This window comes from Heliangelus exortis, chromosome 1 (genome assembly GCF_036169615.1).
Source record: "Heliangelus exortis chromosome 1, bHelExo1.hap1, whole genome shotgun sequence".
Classification (NCBI taxonomy): Eukaryota; Metazoa; Chordata; class Aves; order Apodiformes; family Trochilidae; genus Heliangelus; species Heliangelus exortis.
In genome coordinates, this window is record NC_092422.1 from 108,185,657 (window position 1) to 108,209,835 (window position 24,179).

Consider the following 24,179-nt stretch of genomic DNA (forward strand, 5'->3'; position numbering starts at 1 on the left):
AGAGCAGGTTCAGACTTTAGACCAAAAATCATTGTAACAACCTCACAGTAATAAAGCACATGACAGCAGGATTCACAACAGCAGCATCAATTTTATCCTGGAAGACTTTTCTGTCCCTCAGCTACTACCAGTATAAGCCAAGGTCCAAGTGGTGTTTGCAAGTATCATAACATAGTGAATTTTTATGCATCAGGCTTAATTTTTCTCATAGATATTCCCTTCCTGGAATTTCCATGTAAGCATCATAATCACCTTACAAGAATGCTGACACACATAAATTGAGCAGTTTCTCAGTCTTTTTGCAGGATCCAACACTTATAAAATGGATCTTCCCATTCTAAGCCCAGGTCTACCACTTTTCCACACCATGTTTACCACTTGCTTTATTTATAGGCTCCAAATCTAAGAGGCCAAAAGGGGTGGGAGAGAGGAAGACCCCCTCTTCCAAAATATCTTCTATCCAAGGAAGAGCAAGCTGCTTGGATATGAAGTCTGAGTAGTTGCACAGATTAAACAGTTTCCTTGATGAATACACGACAGGACACAATTTCAAATGAGAAAGTAAGAGCTAAAAGTGAATAAATAATTCAATAAGAGAGAGGGCAAGCGTGCCATTCAGCTAAGATTTATTTCATTATGAAAGAAAAAGTCTCACTGGAGATTCTGGGAAAAGTTTTGGAGGACAGCCATGCCAGCAGTCCATGATTTGTGCAAGGACTGCACTGGTTAGCCTGTGTTTCATCACTGTGGACAGAAAGCAGCTGTTTACATGCAGGTTCTAAAATGTTGCACTGTGGCTATGAGTACCATCCATAGGGTCCACCACGTTTTGTTCAACAGCAATCACATACCAGGGTCCCTTCAAGTTCAGAGGAGATCATTCGGCTAAATTTTGGGAGAGGTAATAGCTTCTACAGATTCAAGTCCAAACAAATAAAGCTAATAGCTTTGGTAGGGAAAGACATTTTAAATCAAACTCAGGCAGGCAGCAGGCTTATGTTCAAACCATACACCCATGAAGCAGAATACATCATCTGGTGACACTATTGTCCTCTAAAGAGCTTTTTTGTAATTTCCAGTGAGCTTTTAACAGCTTCTTCATGGGGAATAAATTTCAGCCACCAACACATGCTTTGCTTTTCTGCCACTGATCCCCTGTGGGGAAATGAACCAGAACTTCTCTAAGGGTGCAAAAGCACCCATAGAATCTTCTTTTTACTCCCCAGTTTGTTGCCTTGTTTCCATTCGTCTGTGTATCATGCAGTCTCTTCTGATGGCACTTAGCAAAAGGTGGTGTGTTTCCTGGCCAGATTCTCTTCTTAGGTACAGTGATACAAATCCAAACAAACTGTTTTATCAATGAAGCTTCTTCACTGGAATCATACAATGGAATGTATGGTTGGAAGGTTGGAAAGAACACCTTGTTCCAACCCCCCTGCTGCATGATCGGGGGGTCCATTTCCACTAGATCAGGCTGCTCAAAGCTCCATCCAACCTGGCCTTGGAGAAGAGGATCCCCTTTTAGCGCTCTAAAGAATTGCCAAAGTACATTTTACTTTCAAATTCTAGTAGAGATAGACTTTAATTACTAAAATCTTAACTAAATTAGCTACCTGGATTAACTCTATAGACGACATTAATTGCTCAAGCCCATACTCCATCTCTGTCTTTCAGTAATTACCAGTTTGTCTGGAAGCAAGATTTCAAGGCCCAGTTATTCCAACGAGGGGTAAAGTCTCTGCATTTGTCCTATTGAAGTTATGTTACTGAGTATCTTTTAATTTTCAGGTGAATACAGGTCCTAAGCTTCCATGGCTAGAGATTTCAGATTGTACATGCCTAACCCAGCCAGACAGGAGGCTACTGCTGAAGAGGTTCTCTCTCACAAGATAAAATGATTTGGATTCCAAGGTAAGCTGTCTTTGATGCAGTGAAAGCAAGCAGCTGGGAGATTGGCACTGAGCTGATCTCAAAAATCAGCTGCTATACAATTGTGTTAAAAGTCAGGTTTCATTCTGCACAGACTCACCACATGGAGAGGAAGAGGCTTACAGCTTGTTGTGGCAAGGGATTGAGGTCTGGCAGGAGGATCGATAAAATGATAACCTGATGAAGAAGTTTTCTCAGATTTTTTTTTTTTTTTTTTTTTTCTGGGACAGGAAAAGTGGTAGAAAGGAGGCAGAGCAGGAAGAGGATAGAATCTGTAACAATCTGGTTAGCTACAGGGAAAGAGAAACCTTTAAGTTTTAAATTTGGTCTAAGCCATTTACATGAAGGAAAAAACCACTGAAGAAAACATCTAACTCTCAGGTATCCCCATGAAGTCGATTACATCTGCACTTCACACATGAGAAATTCTGTATGAGAAAACTCGCTAGTTTATAATTTTAAAAAATACTAACTTCTGTACCCTGCAGTCAAATGAGATGAGACTGTCTTGTCATAAATGTGCAGAATTTGGTAATAGGACAGATGTATTAATGGGTAAGCATCAGAACTTAGTAAACCCCATTTCATTACAGAGACAAAGACCCCAGTGCTTCAGATTTAAATTTATTCAGGCGCCACCTGAACATCTTTCCCCTCTATTGAAGCATTTTTGCTTTTCATGAAGAGGAGAAAGAGTCAATTGTACTTGTATTAAAGATGTTACTTCACTCTGAAAATCATACCAAGAACCAAACTAAATTATCTGTTAACAGGGGAAGAAAAACATCTTTATCTTAACATTTTTGTGACTCCACCTGCTCCTGTGGAGCACTTCTTTCTGCTGGTATAAACTAGCCCAGGACTCTCTTCAGGTTTTCCTGCTTGCTGGTACAACCCTGCTCTGTGCAGAGGGCAGCCTTTGAGGAGCATACATATGCAAAGCCAGACCTAGAGCATACTAGAGAACTCTCAGTTCCCGTGGAAGATTCTTGTGAGCCTGCTAGCACCCTGGACTACTGTGAGACATGGTGGGACAGAGGGTAGGAGAAGGAAGGTCTCCCAGACATCTCTCTGATGTGCAGGGAGAGGGTGATAAACTTGCTTCAAACTCAGAAGATTGCAGTAGTACAAACCTCTCCATCTTGCTGGGCAAGACAATATCAGGGACTGCAACCTCCCTTTGTTACTGTATTACTATGTGGCACTCTATGATTTATTTTGGAGCAGGGCTGTGTTTAGCATTTCTGTTGCTGTTCTTTACAAGGAGTTCACTTATGGCAGCAAATTCATAGCTTTGAATCCAACAGGGTAATTCTGGCAGCACAAGGGCTATATTAGCCTCTAGGTACATGTTTTCCAACACCATCTTGGTTGGAACTCTGCTCGACCGTTTATTTCATGGTCAGTAGGGATACTCAGCTCCAGCAAGTCAGTTTAGCACAAGTGCAACTTTAGTTTCCTCAATTCCTTTTATCTATTAATTTTGATTTCTATGCTAATTGGATTTTTCACTGTTCTTTAGCCACAAGCAGCAACCTGTTGCAGATTTATTCTGCTGTTAAAGCAGCAACCTGTTGTAGATTTATTCTGCTGTTATTTACTCATCCTCATCCAAGTATTGCCAGTGACCAAAACACCTCAGAAGTGTTTCAGTGACTCCACTAGTTCTTCAGTCTTCCTCAAGCATCATCCTTCTCAGTGTTGCACCAGGAACGACTACTCTAACATCCAAGCTCTGCTACACAGGTAAGGAGCAAGAATCTTGTGTAAATGAATTCCCTCTGGCACGGTTACCTTTCAGGTTTGCTGCTATAATTACCAGAACTATGACAAAGAGGCATCTGCTGTTCATGTTTGTTTTTTTTTTTTTTTTCCAATGTCAAAGCAATCTATTAGAAGATGACCTACAAAAATAGGAAGGTCTACTGCTATGCAAATGCCAGCTCTCCTCATGTGCCCCTTGAGCTCTCCTCCACTATGAATCCACTGGTTTTTCAAGTGCAGGAGTCTTGACAAAGCAGCATCTGCCTCACCAGTTCAAGCTGCTGGTCAGTCCAGTTTGGTAGCTTCACTGCAGGGTCTTTCCACTATATAAACGTGCAGAAGCTCAATGTGTTTGCCTCCTGCAGGCAGTCAGCCTGCGTGCACTCAATCCTGGGCTCAGAACAGCAGCCTAGCAGTGCCCACACACACACCAGAACTGCCCTCCTTGTTGAAGATAATTCCCTAAAATCAGTAATCGAAATCAAGGCACCTGTTAGAGGTGTTAGCCAGAATGACACCCTCCTCCCTAGAATCCAAAGTCTGCCCTACAGCACCCTTCTCCCTACGCTCACAGCACACACCGTGGCACACAGCATCCCTCCCTGCACCCCTCTTTGCCCAGCTGGGCAGCCCCGGCTTGCAGCAGGGGGGCAGGAAACAGAGCCAAAACCCCTCATTAGCACACTGCTTCCCTCCTCACAGCCATCAGAGAGCTGAGATGGGTCAGCACTGTTTGCAATGGCACACACAGCTGGAGACCAGACAGATCGCATTAGGCATTTACAAATCCGCCTTCGGAATTGGAAATGAAGCTCAAACACAAAAGCAGCTGCAGAAATGTGTCTTTGGCCAGTCTGGGTAAATACCTGATTCACCAAGCACTTGGGGAGCCTTTTAAGTGTCCTGCTCAACATGCCATGGCGCTGTGAAGGATTTCTTGCATGCCTTCTGATTAACTGAAACATTCTTTATTACTCAGTAATGGGTCTAGGTGGTTTTTTTCCCAGATTATTCCATGCTGCTGGTCCATGTTCCACTGTAACTAGAGACTGACATTTCCTACTGAGGTGCAGTAGTAAAGATTCAGGGGATATAACCAGGCCTAGACAAGCTTGACATGTGCCACATTAGATTTATATCCAGAAAGGACACATTCCTGTACTCTTCTAAAAAGCCCAGGTCTTAGCTTCAAAGACATTTCGGAATATCAGGTAATAAATGCTCTCTGCCCTTTTCTGCACTGGCTGACAAGCTTACACGTCCTGAGCTCCACCGAGTGCACCGAAAGGGCATCCCAGCTCCCTGCTGACACACTAGCCCATATGCTGTTTGTATTATCTCTGATTTTTCTCTTCCCTCAGCCATCTTTAGAAAGAAGACACAAACCCTCAGAATAATTAACAAGTAAAATAAGAAGACTTACCAGGTAGTCAAAATAAGCCAGCTCTGATTCTTCACTTTCAAGCAACTTTTGCTGCCATTGCACAGGGGTGCTTCAACCCAGGGATTTGTAATGGCTACTCAGCTTGTTGTAGTCTGGCTCTCAACGTCCTGTTCTGAAGCTTTTCTGTTTGGAAAAATTAACCAGAGAAGTAAAAGAAGCCCAACAATTTCTCCCAAAGAGACAGCTTAAGAAGGGTGGTGGATTCTCTGTCATACCTAGCAAATACCTCATTTATATAAAACAGCACATGCCCACCTTCACATTTCAGAGTGGTCCTTGTCCTTGGCTCCCTTCCTGCCCCTGACAAGGGGAGCCACAGAAACCCTACAAGATCCGTGGAGTGCTGGGCAGCCCCTGCTCTTCCCTGCACCCACCTCTATTGTGCAAAATGCCACCTCTGGTCCCTCTATGCACTGCTGGCAGTGGAGGTGTCTAAATGAGTTATGGTAAAACAGCAGGGAAATAAAATCTCATGTCAAAGCCACTGGGTTCCCATCCCTATTGCTGGTAAACATAGAAAGTATTTATTTCAGATGCAGAAATCGTTAGGCATAAAAGCATCACAAATCACCAACCACCCCCCAGAGAGCGGGTCCCTTGTGCAGGCCACAGAAGAATGACACACACAATGACTTTTTTGGCAGTGCACGACTTACTTAAAGGTGCCACTGCTCAACTAGCAGCTTACCAGCCAGAGACATTAGCAATGCCCAAAGAGTTCACGGTATTAATTGGTGCGATTTCAAGTGCAATAGAAGTCTGCTCTGCAGGACTTCCTGGCCACTCTGATGGAATTAATTTCATTCTAATGCCTCTCTACATATTATGTATCCTCCTCCTACAGAAATGCCATTTCAAATAATTAAAGCCACGTTAATTAGTCTGCCAGGCCACTGGGAACACTTGCAATGCCACCATATGCAGTAAAGGAACCACATGTGGCTAAGGAACCCCATGCTGTTTCCCAAGTGTCTGGATGGGGAAGTAAACAATCTCTTCTACATGTTTTAAAATAACACCACTAACTAAAACATGGATGCTATGTGTGAGATTTGATGGGGCATTCAGCATGAAGTTTGAAAGGCTAAGTAACAAGAATTCACAAAAAGAACAGAGGGAGTCTCGGGAACTGTTGGTTTCTTAGGTGGCATTACTGACAAAAACCTCAACATATTTAATCCAGAGCAGTGAAGGGCAAGGAGAAATAGGAGAAATACAGCTGCTGTATGTACACTGTGCAGATACACTAAGATGCAGGAATATCACCACCAAAAAGGAAAATTTCAAACTGCAGATGTATCTTCTTTAAATTAAATAGAATGGATTTACAAATACACCTGTAAGCTGGAAGCCAGGAGTTCCCTAGCTGGTAGTTAGCTGGTATTTACATGGATTTTCACAAAATAGCAGCTCTACAGTGAAGCAGTGACAGTCTGCAAAAGTGCAAGTAAGAGCCTGAGATATCTTTCTAGTTTTTAATTTAATTTAAGTGCTCCATATGCCCCAGCAGATTTCACTGGGACATATTTCACATATCCACCTCTCACAGTCAGCAAATCTTAGAGCTCAGGAGTTTGTTAAAATGGAGAAAGGGTGCACATTCTAGGCTTTTTATCTACTCATTGTCTAAAACAGGAAGATGAAAGCTTTTCAGGTCTTCGGGAAGGGTGGCCACATATTTTCTACAGATAAAGTGTCTAAAAGCACACAAAAATTTCAAAGTTGCAATAAGCACTTTGTAAGACTTGAGAGGTACATACTGTAAGATCTGTTAAATCTAAAGCAACAAGCAGCCTGTGTTTTCTATGATTTCATTTATAGCTTGAGTAATTCAGCAGACATGCTTTAATTTGCTGCTGTCAATTTCAACAGCCTTTCCCCCTAGGTTGATACATTGTATGTAAGTGAGTTTCCAACAGAAATTTGCTTGAACATTAAGATGTTTAACTAGCAATATAAAACTAATCCTCGTCCTTCTTTCAGAGTTAATAACATCATTTACAAGCTTGTTTGCACTGTCAGTTTTAGGTAGCCTTAGTAAGGTCTGAGAAAAGCCATCTTCCACTGCTAGCACTACAAACAGGACAGAAGTGTCTACTCCAGACTGAGCCACTAAGCAGATATAGCAAATACCACTTTTGAACTTTCCTTGATGGTCAAGTCAGCAGAAGATCAAATCTTGGTGTTTTCAGAAACTGCAGAGGGAAGCTAAGGAAAAGAATTATAATCACAATATAAAATTATACAGCTCTGAAGTGTTATTTCTGAAACCAATAATTCACTATTTTTTACCCACCATGCTGCTTTCTGGGCTTGTTTTCAGTGTGAGTGGTTTGCCTTGGCACACAAAAATACATCAATATTTGTTCTGACAAATCACAAGCCAGGCAAGTTTTACAGGCAACTTTTTGCCCATAGCCTTGACTTCTTTCTTTCCTTCTCTAAGAACAGTGAATCTGAGTGATCCAGTGACTCAGAGCAAAATCCAACTCTATGTATCTTAACTTAAAACAGATCACATTCAAGTTTTCCCAGGGAAAGACACCTGCAGGATAGCAGAGAGAGTTCACTCTGTCAGGATACTCTGTCTCTTTCAAATACCTCTCCCTTCCAGATATGAACACTACAATATTGAAGCAGATTCCAGTACAGCAATATAAAAGATTTTATTGTACGAGGAGTCTTATATGCCTACCAAGTTAGGGACAACTCCCTGAGAACTGGAAGAAGTTGCATAATTAGTTACAAATTAATTGCCCAATAAAACCCTGTAATAAAGGCTAAAGACCAGTGAAATTCATAAATAAATTATCTTTACTAGACATTATCCTCTTATGAAGGTACAAATTACTACAAGCTAAGTTGTGTGATGACTTGCTAAAGGGATTCTGCACTTACAACAGAATTTATGAAGAAACTGGAGCAATAAAGTCTTGACTGCACACAATGGCTCATTTTTCTATCCACAAATAGCAGGGTGGGTTGCTTTTTTTTTTTTTGTTTTGTTTTGTTTTGTTTTGTTTTTTTTAAAGTAAAACACTTTAGCTGGAACAGGTCTCTGGAGATGAGCTCATCTTAAGCTGCACCTACCAGAACTGTCTGGTTTGCATATAACCTTTGACTCATAACCATAGCAGCAAAGAGTGAACCATGCTCCTGCAGTACAACAACAAACAAATCACAAGCCCACAGTGTGACCAAGCACACAAAGCAAATTTTCACCTTCTGAGATTCAATATTTTTATCTAGGTCAAAGTTTAGTGACCACTGCCCATCATAACTTTAGGCACAGTGCACATGTATTAAGGCAAGTAAATAGCAGGATTAAATTGCTCAGCTACAGAAGCAAAACTCGATCCATGTGTCAAAAACCACAGACACTGAGAAAGCAGAGAGCAAGTGTTGGCCTCTGCAGAAGTGTCTGAGGGACCTTCTGAATAACAACTTGAATGTGAGTCAGCAGTGTGCCCTTGCAGCAGTGCAGGCCAGCTGCCTACTGGGCTGGATCAGGAAGAGTGTATTCAGCAGGTCAAGGAAAATTATTATTTCCCTCTCTCTGTATTTGTGAAGCCCCCTGTGGAGTGCTCTGTCTAGTCTTGGGACAGCAGTTGCCAAGTCACTTGCAGTGAGTAGGGGTGAAAAAAATTTCCAGACTTCCAAAATAACACAAGAATACCATTGAAACTGAAGTAGGACACTGTTTTGTTTTCAGAAACTCATCTCCTCGTCTGTAAATTCAGTCCATCAGTTCACTCTTCAAAGGCTACTCAGGCACCATACATAATTCTATCTTAGAAGCACATCCTATCAAGTTTTTTTTTTCTGTTAACAAGACAATTCCTTAAGCATTCAGGGGATTTTTAATCACTACAGGCAACTGCAAAAGTAGTAGGCCTTGGATTACATTCACACCCCATATGGTTAGCTTCAAAAGCACGGGAGCAGTTTCAGGACTGACAGACAGCCCATGTCAGCGTTCAGCCTGGACTTTTGGGATCAACAATGTGCATTCAGCACAGGCTGGTGGAATCCTAACCAAACACCTGCTGTCCTGTCAGCTTCATACAGAGCCACTTACTGGGCTGTCTCACAGCTACTATACCTGTCACAGACTGCAATGCACCGAAGAGCAGGTTTCAGTGTTAGTTGCAATCCCGTTTTTAGCTGCTGAAGGTGTCCCATACTGATGCAGAATGCTTGGGTTTTTCAGTAGGTTCTCACACACACAAAAATAAATGGAGAGAAGCAGCATTGGAAACAGATGTATATAATTACAGACAGATGTATTTTCTGGCTAGACTATTGCTTTCACTTATCAGCAAAGCAAGGATCCACTTAAACAAGCTCAGAAAAATTTCTAACTTAATAGGAAATATCACAGCTGAATACATATCTGAAACATGGCTATTGAAGGCAAAAGCATGAATAAGGGAGGAATCACAAACTCGAGGCCGTACAGAAATAAGGAATAAGTCATTCCATAAGGAACCTCTTCCTTCCTGTACAAGTCCTCTAGGGACTACTTCAGATGGTGTTTGTCAGTGGTGCTGGAGTAGGTAGAAAGCAGCTCCAAACACTTTCAGGGCATCCATTTACCTGATAGTACATAATCATACTCTGCTCTACCAGAGTTTCTTTAAAACAGTATCAGAAGCACACCAACTTTGATTCTTTTAACTATAAAGTATTAACACTTTAAAAAAAAAAATCCCTAAAGTACTACTAAAAAATTGGCAGGGGGGATGGAGGGAGGGAAGGGGCAAAGAGACAAGTACAGAAAAGTCCAGAATTCAATTTGGTACCAGCTCCAACTGTTGATGTCAACAGAACCCAGTAAGAGAGGTAAAAGTCAAAGGTGCAGTGAGCATCTGTAACATTCCATCATCTCCACCTGTGCATTTCCTACTCTCCCGACTTTGCCTTTAGACAAAAAAGTCTGATGACTTTTTCAAAGACTTACAAAGTTCTCAATTGCCTTCAGATAAGATCTTTTACATTTTTGCAAGAGAAAGACACATCTGAAACTTGAGGCTTCCAGCACAAAAGGGAACCAATGCTACTACTTACTATGGTTATTCAGTTGTTGTTTCTACTTAAAGCTGGCACCTTCTGGGATCTTAACAGAAGCTTCTTTCCCTCTCCCCCCCCCCCCCCCCCAGCCCCATACCGTAGTCTTTTTAAAGTGAATTGATTTTCTTGGTTAATTTAAAATGACTGAGTTATTTCCCAGTACAGTAACCCAACTACTTACTGTATAATCAACACTTTTAGATACAAGTATTTACCAGGCATTTTATTTCACTCAGATATCCAGGAGGTCAATTACACTTGCTGTGCAAATCATCCACTCCAGCCTAATCACTGGCACTAGAAATTCAATTATCTTTGGTTTTCTATATAAATCTTTTGATGGATGCAGCTATTTAATCTGTACAGATATCTAGTCTCAAACAGATGGTGAAACTTGGGTGTGATTTCATAGTAACACATTTGAAAGTGACAATTCTCAATCTCTCACTTTGTCTCAACACTGTGGGTCTTGGATACCCTATTATACCCTAAAACATTCTGCTAAGTAGCATCAACATCCAAACTAACCAGATTCCTCCTCCTCTTAGGACACACCAGAAACTGAGGAGCTTTCTAGACAATAGTCACTTTTGGTTTATTTACAGGGGTTTCAAAAAATCCAAGTCAGTCTGCTTTGGCAGAAAGGTTGCCTTTTTTTTTTTTTTTTTTTTTTTGATGTTGTTGATAAGTAACTCTATTATGCTAGAGGCACAGAGTTCCTACCTACTATCAGGTTGAGGAATTTTATCAAGAAATCCAACTACTGAACATTCTACCACTCTAGCTATCCTGCTTCAAGTAAGCAACAGACAAGTAGGAAAAAAATGACACCACCAACCTGTATAAGCAGAAGATTGCTTCCTCCAAGCTGTTATGGTCCATTCTATGTTTGCCTTTTTTCTTACTTATGTCACCTGTCCTCTGAAAGTAAGAGGATTTAATGCAATGCTACATCTTCATATTTTTTTTCAGCTAAAAAGAAGATAGCTGGTGTTGAAATTTCCTATTTTACACTTTGGAAATGTCTCAGTTAAAGATACACATTGTATGCAGCACATGCCTCATGCAGTTATAGAATATGAATGAGGAGGAAAAAAAATATGAACATTTCCATATGGAGTAGAAAATTAGTTAACATTCTCTCAAGAATCCAGAAGCATAAGAGACAAATATGGTACAACAGAATCTTCGGAATGCATTACATATTTGCTTCTTAAAACAGCCCTAAGTAGGTGTATTAGTGGGAAATATTTAGCCAAAAATATAAGGAGAAAGGAAAACCTAGGGGACAGATTGTTGCCTCTTTGTGCTGGAAAAAATGAGATATGAGTGTGCAAAGAACAACGCTACAGATGTAGAAGGAGCAAAGGTGCGGGGAAAGGATCAGAGACAAGCTGCAGAATTAACAGAAACAAAGTAGGGGGGTTTAAGACCTTTTATTTCTGAATCCCTTTAATTAATAACTCCAAATGGAACCCAATGAAACACTGTGAATATGTAAAGATCCATTTTAAAGAGTAAAATGCAGCAGGTCCAGCGTTGCACAGGGCAGGCAAAAGAACTTTCAGGTTCTGCTTTATGTCAAGGCTACTCTGCCCGGGGTACAAAGTCAGAAGACACTGAGGGCCTTTGCTGTCTGATCAAAAGAACAATTTGGAAAATCATCTTTCTATCCAGATACTGAAAAACTAAGAAATCATTTCAACTTTGTTTCATGTAGGTACTGCTGTGCCATATGGTTTAAGGCATTGAATCGAGCCACAAAGAATTCCTGATCCTAAGAGCAGGGGGAAGCGTAAAGGAGATGGTTTGACATTTTAATTAAAAGTAGGGGGACCTTTAAGATGCAACATTTTTGTAGTCAATTTTAGAAGTGCTTGAAGAGCCAACACAAAGCTCATCCAAACATGTGAGACTTTTTGCCTTACACAGTATGTGTTACTTGTTACTAATCCAGGGCTTCTACCAGTATTCCTGTCCACAGCAAATGGATACAGCTGAAGGTGAAAACCTCCCCTCCAGTCCATGAATTATCACACCTTTTTATTGAGCTTTCCTTGAGCTGGATACCAAACATATTAGATCATTTTGTGACTTAACAACAGGAGTCTTTGAATAACTGCCTACGAAGTGTCCCTTCTTTCAGTTTGTATTTTTAAGTTTTCCTTTGTATTACATTCACAAGCATTTTGGATGTACAGCAAACACTTGATCTTGTATCTTCACTAATTAGACTAAATATAGAATTTAAAGATACTTGCTCAGAGGACAATTTAAATTTATCAGAGCTAGAGATGTGAACTACTACTTTTTCCTTCCATTTCTACTCTCAACAATTATTTTGGGTGTTCAGTTTACCTAAGTGCTGGATTTTCAAAGTATGATATATCCCGTGTTAAATAAAAAAACTAATGATGAAAGGATGTCTCACTTCAGCATACAATCCCACAGATGTTCAAAAGCTGCATTCTTAGGAAAAAAGCCACATGCTCTGCATATAGAACAAGAGAAAAAGCACAGCAATATTAACTCTAAACAACAGGTTAAAAGTTTCTATTTTGAATGTTTTTATTCAAATCAAAATACAAATACAAACATTTGAAAATGTACAAAAATAAAAAGAAGAACATTTTCTACATCTTAAAAAAGCAGAACAAATTTACTTCTATATGTGCAATCCTTTCTGTGGAAAATCCTAACCAGCATTTTTCTGTTCTCTTCAGAGCACTCTGTGTCAAATCCCCTTCTCCCAAACCCAGCAACACTTAAGACTACAAGCAACATTTCAAAAACCTAACACAATAGATGTCCCTGAACAGATTACAAAGAAACAAGTTCTCACAGGTAATACACATGATAATATATTTCTCTAGTGATTTTAGGGCAAACCATACGCTGATGGACAGTTTGCAATTCAAGCCTTCTGTAGTCTGTCCATACATAACTTGAGCAATACAGTTGCATTACTTTTTTAAGCTATTTTCACAAATTCAAAATAGCAATTATAGCTTTGTTGATCATGTTCTTCCTTCCTCTCTACTTGCCCCTAAGTTTCAATTTTTCAAATAAAAATGCATCTGCAAATAGAAAGCAGTAGGTCTGAACCCAATACAATTGTTTTTTACATCACCTGCCAAAATAATAGGAACTCAAATGATTACCTACTCAATTTCACGATGTGCAAATGAATGTAGTGGAAACATTATCATAGTAACACTCTTTCAAACCATCCTATAATGTATATCGAAATATTTTCTAGTAGGAAATTTTGTTCATTGATAATGATCAAATTATTTCAAGTAGTATAGCTCATCTCAATGTTCTTTCTTACTTACTTAATACTTGGCCAAGACACTGTTTTATTTTCATATTCTGGTAGTAGATGTTTTTTGGAATTGCCAGTAACATAAGGGTAGGTGAGACAACACTTGGTAAGAGGTAGCTGTTTAAACTGACATTATTGGAAAACACATTTTTGGGGCACACGAGTTCTTCTTTAGGTCTCAAATACAGCAGAAGGCTTTCAAGTTGAAAACAGTTACTCAGTTTACATGAATGTGCTCAGAGAAAAGAGAAAAGCAAGTTGACAGTAGTTCATTGGAAGCTCTCAAGAAACAGGTTTGCTTCAACCTTTTTCTTTACCATTCCTTCAGCTGTCAACATCATCCACATCATACAACAAAGCTGCCATGCAAGAGAACAGTAAATGTCTACTTGTACAGTGTCCAGAACATGGGCACCTAAGGCATGATCTTCTAGCTGCTACTTGTAACAACCCAGAAACATTTAACTAGCCCTACTGTGGACAGGATTCTCATTAAGTTTTACCATGATGGAGATGAATGCAGGTTGAATATTGGTTTTATAACAGCATCCTGCCTGCAGCACACTTAACTTTACTACCTCTCAATTCTATTGCTTCTACAACTATGACTCTTCCCTCTGAAAAATCCAATCAGCTGCAGAGAAAACACTGGTATCAGAAAAGTAATGTTTAATTTTGTATCAATAACTAGTTCAGTATCACACAACCATTCTCAACATTTTGTCTTAAGGCCATCTGACTGTACTTAATATGTGCAGAATACATGTAAGTTGCTCAAGGTTCTCTAGCAAATTTTAATTTGCCTTATTTCCTGCTGTCTTAAAATATTTTAAGATTGTCCTGTGAGATCATTTCAGCACTAATACATATTACACAAAATTTTTTTCTTTACTTGCTAAATATTTCTTTTTCACTCCAAAGGAAAACTTCTTTTTCTAAAGATCCTGAGCACATTTTTCAACCATTACCATATGCTCATAAAATTCCATGTGGAATACTGTGAGCACTGGTAATGTTCTCTAGTTACTTCATGCACTGGTACAGTGCTGAAAACTTCTTGAAGTCTACTGAAGCTTTCCTTGTCTTGCTAACACATAAGAATTCATGATACTCAGTTTTATTGCGAACTGAGAAGAAACCAAAGTATGCGAACTGCATTTATTACCAAGCAAGATAAATTCTACAACAGTTAACATGGAAGTCATACTTGAAAAAATGGGTAAATAGCAATTTGTAGGCAAGATGCAGCTACAAGTAAAACACTTTCAGGAAGTTTTGTCTGTCCAGTCATCTACTTTCTGTAACTATGTTTAATACAGAGCAACAATGAAACTAAAACCAGCAGGTACAGGAAACTACAACCAAGGAAGATCAATATAAACCAAAAAGGTTCTGATGTAAGGAAATTGATTCACTTGTTTTAACAAGGTGGGAAGACACACAACATATGTTATCAAACAGCAAGTCAGTATTTGAGAGGTAGTCTAGTTGCTCATTTGACTGGAAGAGGTAGAGCTAGTTGAGAAATCAATAGCTAAGGCCAGTCAAAATGATGATCATCAGAAGTTTTCTATGATGCAGAAAAATTACTCTCAACCCAAGACTGTTTGTGTCACCAGGTATTCAGTTGTCTTGATCACATTTACGTAGACAAGGTTATTGTAAAATACTGACTCAGGGAGAGAATGCTCCCAGAAATAACCATGGAAACAGCTTAAAACTATGAAGGTCAATACTCTCTAAGTGGCTCTCCTCTTTTGGCAGGTTGATATAACTACAAACACACATCAAGGACTAGAAGCAAGTTAAGTCTCAAATTCCATAGGGTTTACCTACATAAAATTGTCCATGCAATTTCTTCCCACTGAAAAGAATATGCCTAATTTAGAGACAAAAGCCAACAAGACACACTGGTCATACAATTAAAAGGTACAAAAAAACATGTATTTTTTTACAGTTAAGGCATCTGGGTACAGAATCATACATAATGCTCCCTTGGATTGATGTAGACTCTTCCACGTTCTGAGTTCTGTAGGTAACTGCTGCTCCAGTTTTTGTAGTATGTTTGCTGATAAACAGGATACATATGTTGAAGGCCTTCTTGTTCCTGCAGCTCTTCAGCCTCACAAGTAAGTTGCCTTCCATTCACAGCTTTCTAAACACACACAAGTACTAGTGAGTTTCATGGTTCAGGTACAGAATATGCAGTTCCTATTCTTGTTAAAACTTTAAGCAAAATAAGAGGTGCATGCCTGATCTCTGAAACAGTGCTATGAATCACAAAACATGAACATAAAAATTCTAACCTCTAATACACGTATGACAGAAGTGTTAGTAACTACTCAGAGTTAACCTCAAACTTTCGTTTCAAAGGAAGTTAGATTCTAAGGCTTAATGAACCTAAAAAGTAAAACACAAACTATGAAGAAGTCTGTCAGCACTCCTGTACTTTATTTTATTCAGCTAGAACTTCAAAGCTCTAGTGTTTATGTATTTAAATGAGTCAGCAAAACTATCCAGGAAATACAGGACCCTGAAATGATACTACTCTTTCTACTTCACAGATAGTAAACCTACACATCCAGCAGTTATTGACTAGGATGGACAAATACTGTGCTCTTCATGAAGAGCATCCTCTCAAGGTTATTTTAAGGAACGTGATGAAACTTAAGTTTCAGTAAGAAATTCAAGCCATTTTATTATTTACCATGTGCTGCAAGTTTCCAGCATCTTTCTCTCTGTACTGGTTTTGTAAAGCAAAATGTTCTTTCTGAAAGAAGAAAAGTTAAAGCAGAAACAAGTCACAATTCAACACTGCAGAACAGGTTTAGTTTCTACAAAACTGCTTGTCATCACAAAACACACTGCCTTGTCAAGTGTTTGAACTGACCACCATTTAGAACATTTCTTACAAGCTGATATCTGGCAGAAGAAAAGACACTCTTGTCACTTTAAGAAGTGTTATTTAAAAAGATACTTACACTTTTTTTCTTTAAGAATAAGCATATTTGAGAAATATTAAAAGCTTTCTTTGTTTTAGCATGACAGATTTTAGATAAGCCATAGGTTAAAAAAAAAACACCATAAAATCCCAAATCACTTACTCAGTATGAAGTTTTCACAAGCATCATATGGATAAATGCCAAATCTGATATTACACAGAAGTACTTAACTGAAAAGGAATTTAACTGTATACTACTGAGAGCAGAAGGAATGACATGCTTCTTTTTCTCAGTTGCATTTTATTCAATGATTTGCCTTTTGTTGGTACCCAAAAAGCAGCCCCATGAAGATCAATATAGTTTTACAGACTGCTTAACAGTAAGTTTCAAAACTCATTAGCACCACACAGATACAGGAAAAAAAAAAAAAAAAAGAAAAAAAGTCTTGATGCTGACAGTGATCTAGTGATCAAAGCATTTGAGGTGTGTCACTTAACTCTTCAGTCAGGTCTCCCAGAAACTCCGTAATAAAAACAGAGGGTCTCAGGTAGCAGATCATTGCTCTCTACCCTACCTATACTTCTTATACATCCTAACAAAACTATTCCTGTATAAACTGGAGCTTTGTGACAGTTTTATGAGCTAATGCATTCAGCCTGGACACAAATAGCAAACATCAACATTCCCACCAGTGTGAATATGCTTTGGCCTGACAGAAGTGTCCTTAATTTGAGAGAACAAAAGCATATCAATAAAATTACAAGTACATAAAAATTCTAAGGGACAGGAGTAATATCTACACTGTGTACATCTTTTAAGGGTTAAAGAGCGAAGACAACTTCTAGACAGATAATATTTTAAAAAGCTTCTCTGTCTTGTCAATTCTCTTACTTCTAAAACAGTTGGTCAATATTAGTATTCCTGATATCTTAAGGAGACCACGGTTGAGGCTTATTTAGTATATGTGTTACATATTAATGGCAACCAAAACCATATTGACTTACACAAATGCTTCATAACTAGCTAGGCTGAAATATTTTAACTTTAAGAAATCATACCAGATGCAAGTCTTGCTCCCTGTACACACCTAAAGAAGAATCTATACTGAGCAATATTATGGTTAACATGTACATCCAGAGGAAGTCATGTATATTGGTAGATTCTGTTGTTGGAAAACCAGCACTACTATTACATAAATCAGCACACTTACTGTGCTCTTGAAAGTATGCTAGAAAAATACAGCAGAAAGGAATTTCTGCCAAAGTTTATCCAGGCATTGAGTTGAAGTAGAAACACCCATTCCTGTGTACTGCCTGAACACTCTTTGGAAATGCTATTATAGAGCAGTTTGGCCAACAGATTTTTTTCCCAAGCAGCCTAGTATCTCAGCTGTTCTTCTACTAGCCAGCTTTAGCAATAACCAACATCAAAATCTCATTTCGGCAAGTTTTTTTTTTTGGTTTATTTTTTTGGGTTTGTTGCTTGTTTTATTTTTGTGGATTTGTCTTAGCCAAAGAAGAGCAAATAGATTTCTGTTCTTTGTGACATTCCTTCTTTTGGTAGGAAAAGCATCATGTCCTTCAATATTTCTTTCAGAATGGCCAGTTGTTTTCTTCAGTCACTACTCATGTACCAATCATGACTAAACATCTTAAACTGCCCTGCATATATTCTGACACTCTCAGTGCTTAAAGTGGGAATTTCATCCAAAAGGCAGAATACTGCTAAAATCAGTACCTGCTGGAAGACAAGAATAGATGCTAATTCACCACACTGATCCAATGGTAGAAAGGAGGCATCTAGATTTTGGACAGGTCTCTCCCCAGTAGTATTTAGCACTTCTATTGCTTGACTCATGATTCACTAACAGCACCTCTTGACTAAGAAGTTGCTTCCCTCCCAGACTTACTCTGTAATGCTCATGACCTCCAACCCATTCTCCTCTCTGTTATCTCTCTAAACAAAGAATTAACCTTTTAGCAACCTCTGGGATTTCTTGGGAGAAGATAGTATGACTTCTGGAAAGCAAGTAATTCCTATTTATGTGTGTGAAGAAGGTAAGTAAAAGGAGTTTTCTTCATAGCAATATACAACTAAATAAATCTTGGGTAAGTATAAGAAGCCTTCAATAATTTATTTGTATCTATTATATCACATTTATTTGGAAAACAGAAAACTCTGCAGCTTTATACTGCTTGTAGCTCCAGTCTGTCACTAGCCAAATTTAGAGCTTTACCACTGGTTTGCCATCAGCAACCTCAAGGTAACCAAATAGGCAGAAAGCTGAAATAAGACCACAGCAGATGAAAATAACAGGGTCAAGTATAACCAAAGAGAACTAACCTGTACCTTGAGGTAATGTAGTCACTGGCAAAGAAGTATCAGAGTGATGACTTGAAGCTTTATGGACAGATATAATCTTAACAGATTAATTTTAACAGACAAAACAGAAGACAAAGACTGGATGAACATATGGTACTTTTAATTGTCTCAAAAGAGACAATTGCACTACTGCATTAACAGCAACAGCATGGAGACAAATCAATTCACCAAGGTTGGCAAAGAACCATCACATCAAGGATAGTTCATTTTGGTAATAGGGTTCATATCAGAATATAACACAGGCTACATGGTGTACAGTTCATAATAAATCTACTCAGAGTGAGAATAGATATAACTTTACCAACTTAAGACAGAGGTCAGTTTTCAACACCTGCCTGCATTCAAGAAGTTCCTGAATATTTCCAAGCAATTAACAACACTGATCAGCTTATATATACATCTTGAACATGCAAAATGAGAAGCTGGACTAAGAAGAAAAATCTAGGACTGGAACTGCCACACCAATTTTCCTCTAAAAAACCACTAAAGCACAAAAAAAGAGCAGAGCACTCCGTCCTCAAGAGGTCAGACAATACGAGAACCTTCCAGAAAGTCCAAAGGGCAAATCTAGAACTAAATTAGCATAATTACAAAACCATTAAATAACACACAACCTGTAATTGTGTTTGTTTATATACTTACCTCTAATTTGATTATAACTGGGAAACAAAGTACTACCATTTCAGGAAAAAAAATGCTTCCTTGCCCCTTTTTTTTTTTTGCGCTCTGTCTAATAAATACTCTGCACATGATAAAAAGCTCAACTGCATCCACATTTTCAAATACCAAGGAACTCAGTTATTTTTCCAGCATTTAGGGTTGAAATTATTGCAAGTGGTATAGAGTATCTAAATGTTGCACTCTTTCAACTTTTTTTCCCATTTTAACCTTTGTTTTCAAAAAAGAAAAAAATACTACAACTATACAGTTTCATCACTGCAAGTAAAAGTATTTTTCCCAGGGAAGATTTAGTGCACCTAAAAACACTTGCTCGTGAGTAGAAAACCTTCCTACAATTGAGCCAGCTCATTGTCAGGCAGGCTAGTTTTGATCCCAGTCACTTTTTAAATTTGTTACTTAAAATTTTGTGGTATTATGAATTTTACATCACCTAATAATTTAAAGTCTCATTCAAAATGAATATAAATAAAAATAAAACTTACTAAATAATAGGTTCCACTTCAGATACACTGGCATAAATTTTGGATGATAATTCTGTCCCTAAAAATCAGCTTAACTTTATTAACAATAAATTCTACATGAGTAGTTTACTCAAAACTGTTAATATAACACCTCCATTTTTAGATGAGACAGAGCTATATAATATATTTATTATTATGTCAGTTACTTAATGTAGAACAATCAAAACCTTCCTTCCTTCCAAAGTATTTTTTTTTTTTTTGGTCACCATTATAATGTAGTAATTGTTAGTGAAACAAGCTATTTCTGAACATGCAGTTAATCACCAAGTGCCTGAGTTAAAGAAAAGCCATTTTTAATCATGTCAAGCAATGCTACCTGAGAATTACAGCTTGTTCTACGACATCATGACTCCTAAAGTTCTTCCCTCTATGTCACATTCTTAGCTAAGAGTATAGGATAACAATAGGCTACCCCAACAGCTTTTGCACAACTGCATATTTGTTTGTTTTGTAATTTTTTCTTTCCAAAAGCTTCACAGTGGTAGCAATAGAGTACCACAGTCTTACAGCAGAAACCCCATCACCACTCCACAAGTATTCATTCATACCAATAGGTAACATTTGCAGTGGTTATGCAGACATGTTTTTGAAAAGAACCCAATCTCAGTAATGCTTTGTTCTTTTCTTCTCCTCCCTCTTAACTTTTTACGTCTCCAAATTGAGCTTATTTTAGCTCAAGTCTTGAAAAGATTTTGTGCTCTTAAGCATTTAACATGGCCTGCAGATGAATTGCGAAATGCATTATAAAAACATGTTTTCTACTTTTTCACTCCTCCAGCACTTCTTCTCCACTGTCTTCACAGGTCTATTTTCCCAACTTTTGTGATGTTTTCTGTCTTGTAATTTGAATTTCATATTTTTTTTCTCTGCCCTTAAAGTATTGCTTTTGCCTCTCAAGTCCTAGAGCACAATCTGCAGACCAATTCTGAGAATGTGATTTATGCTTACCAGGAAACCAAGCTCTCATACCTGAGTGAAGAGCATGAATTCACCTCACAAGGAGTCAAAGCACACATGGGGAACAAGAATCTCCATATCAACACCAAAGGCTAATGTTCTATGAGCAGAGAAACTGTTTAAGAATTTCTGCCAGTTGTGGATTTAGACAAACATTGGCAACCAGAACAGAAAATTCCACCAGTCAATTAAAACCAGGGACAAAGGAAATAATTTCACATGGCATGAAAATACAACAGTTTCTCTTTGCTACAGAAAGGAATTATACCTTTTAGTGCCAGGGAGCACGTCATAGAACCAAAATCATCAGGTTCTGCCAGAGAAAATGGGTGGCGAGCTAGTTCTTCGATGCAAAGAGACACAGTATATCTGGGCCCTGACATTTAAAATAGTTTGTATTGTCTTACCTTGTTATTTTGTAGAGCTTCATAAAAGCATTGGGCTTCACTCTAAACATGTTGCTTCTCAGACACTCCTTTAAAAGCCTAAGACAATTAGCTCTCCATCATCTTACATTTTTTTATAACTTTCAGCTTAGAAATCCCATTATAACAGCCTCCACCAATAAAAAGGTTGTGCCTCATTCTAGTCCCTATCTCGTTAACAGAGTTGTTGCTTTTTTCCCCGCTGTAAGATCCATTATCAATACAGATGAGTTTTTCTATACACATTTTGTGCTTCTTTCCATTCAATCTTGTTTGCCCGAAAGCTCTTCAGTCTGAGGCAAATTGTAATGATCATGATTCCTTTTTCATCAAGGAAGAGACAGTCTCACCTGCTGTATTAAGACTATTAGGAAAAGAACTAGAAGAGTGTAAGAGAGCCATAATCTATAAATGAATCAATTTTCTGCTAGGTTTAAGAACACTGTGGGTGATCTTTTCAAATCTGATCCAGAAACACTGCCATTCAGTAAATGGTGTTAGATGTTTTTAACTGTGCTAATACAATTTCACCATCTCCCTTCCTGTTTTGAATAGGAAAACAAATATTGCTCTTAAAGAGTTTTAGCATTTTACAGAGTTGCTTGGCTGAATACTGGAGGTATTCTTTCAAGTTCACAGCTCAAAGTCAGTCTTCTCAAGTCTAGCTTCTACTGGGCTGCATTTCATATTTTCACTTATATTTCTGTTGGTACAAAAAAACCCCTCTATTCATTTCTGAATATTTCAGGAGCTCTAGACACTCATGCACTGCATTATACAAAACAACACCTTTCCTCTTTCCTTCAAGAGCACCTGTCAAGCCGGGCATAACTTTACTTCTTTCAGTGTCACAGACTGCCCACATCTCAGTCACGTTTGTAGCCAAATAAAGAATTTTGCTTCTTAGCAATATATTTTTTGCAACTTATGATTCAAAGGCTTGCCTGAGTTAGTGCCCTCTCTCCCAGTCTTTTTACAAATATTATGCATCAGAGGGATTTTTTAAGCCACTGGAATTCTTCCATTGCTCTGTTTCCTCTTGATCAGCCTTAAAACTCAGTTGCCAAGTGGAGATTCCCTCTCTCACCAAGGACATAACCTTGAAGCTGCTCACTTTTCATTCACATTAAATGCAAAAAAGTAGTTCAGAGTAACAGAAGTGTTTCCATGACAATGATTATTAAAAAAACACCCAGACAAAAGCAGTAGCTTTGCTGCTAAAAAAAGGTGATAAAGATGAACTTAGAGTTTTCCTAGTAAATAAAAACTATCTACAATGCTGTTTTTTCTACGTTCCACTTAATATTCCTACATACTGGACTTCTGCCTCACTCTTGGGCAATAAGTGAACCTGTTCTCAATTCACATGGATACATAAATTGGTATCTGCAAATACCAGCACAGAGAAATTATTATGAGTACTCAGATACTGAATATTTTACATACATTTAACATTAGCAAACAAATGGCAGTATATACTAGAAGTATTCTTAAAGATTCCAAGTCTGAAGGAGTAACTATGAAAGGCTTTGGCTATCCAGTATTACCAACTGTCTACAACATCCCCTTTCATTTTAACACCAACACCCATCTACTTGGATATGGGTAAAATATAGTTAAATGTTGACTGCTGGGACACAAACAGGAAAATTTCTACTTATTTATTTGCATATGGAATATGGTAAGATCCAAAAAAAACCCCAAATGTATATGATTTGAACAATAACTATACAGATTGTTAAATTGAAAAATTTGCACATTACGTATAACAACACACCAGCTTAGCAAACAGCTTAAATTCACTTTCAATCCTATTTTTCTGAGTACGCAGAAGGCATCATTCAAGCTGAAGTTGATTTTCCTTTAGCCTTACTATGCACTTTCATGCAGCCTATCATTTCCACTCAGATTGAATTTGATCATCTATTGCTGTTGACAATGCAGTGACATTTGACTCGCAGCTCTTTTCAATATAGCCAGAAGCTTACATCTGAACTACCTAGAAAGGCTCCCCAGCATGCTTCTCATTCATGGCTACACAATCCAGTTCAAACAACATTTGGAACATAAATTACATGGCCAGTACAGACTGTCAGTCAATCAGGACAAGACACAGTGAGAGGCTGCAAACTTGCTGCTTTTACTTCTTTACAGTTATGCAAGCACCTGCTTATTACACCAAAGCAATGCAACTGAGCACTTCTTGGCTACAGCCAGTATTTTGATGCCCATTTCTTTTAGCTGAAGCAGAAGATTTTAGGTAATATCAGATAGGAAGGCTGAGCCTCCAGCTTTGCTCTTTTTAGTTTTGGAGTTTCACGGAAGAGAAAAAGAACAGGTACACTAACAATGTTAAACCAACATCCATTATTTTTAGATTTAAGAGAGTTAACATCTAGACTGAAAAAGAACTAGATCTCAGTATAGTTTTTTGCTACATTCAGCAACATTAGCAAGTATTACCTGATGTCATACCTGTAATAGACAAAATTCTTTTAATGCTTTACTTTTATGAGAAAGAAGAAAGCTTTTCTTGGCAACTTGTATTTGGTGAGCTTTAGTAACCAGTAGTCACATTAAGAAAATCTACAAGAATATTTTCAGTGTTAATAACTCCATGGAAATTCATTGAAGATCTCCTTCCTAGAGCAACCATCTATCAGAAAAAAAGGTTTCTGTAGGTCCTTAAGGTGCACCAGTTTTGGAAAAACAGTATATGCTATAAATGAATGATTACCT

The 24,179-nt window shown here is 38.2% G+C and overlaps 1 protein-coding gene across 1 annotated transcript in view; it reads right to left on the reverse strand.

Moving 5' to 3' along the window:
* Positions 1-12,750: 12,750 nt before the first annotated feature.
* Positions 12,751-24,179, reverse strand: part of NECTIN3 (nectin cell adhesion molecule 3) — a 62,162-nt gene continuing 50,733 nt past the window's right edge. The window contains exons 8-9 of the mRNA XM_071757499.1: positions 16,240-16,302; positions 12,751-15,687 (exon numbers count right to left, since the gene is read on the reverse strand). Coding sequence (XP_071613600.1) covers positions 15,511-15,687; positions 16,240-16,302 — 240 coding nt within the window. The 3' untranslated portion in view covers positions 12,751-15,510. The remainder of the gene's footprint in view (positions 15,688-16,239; positions 16,303-24,179) is intronic.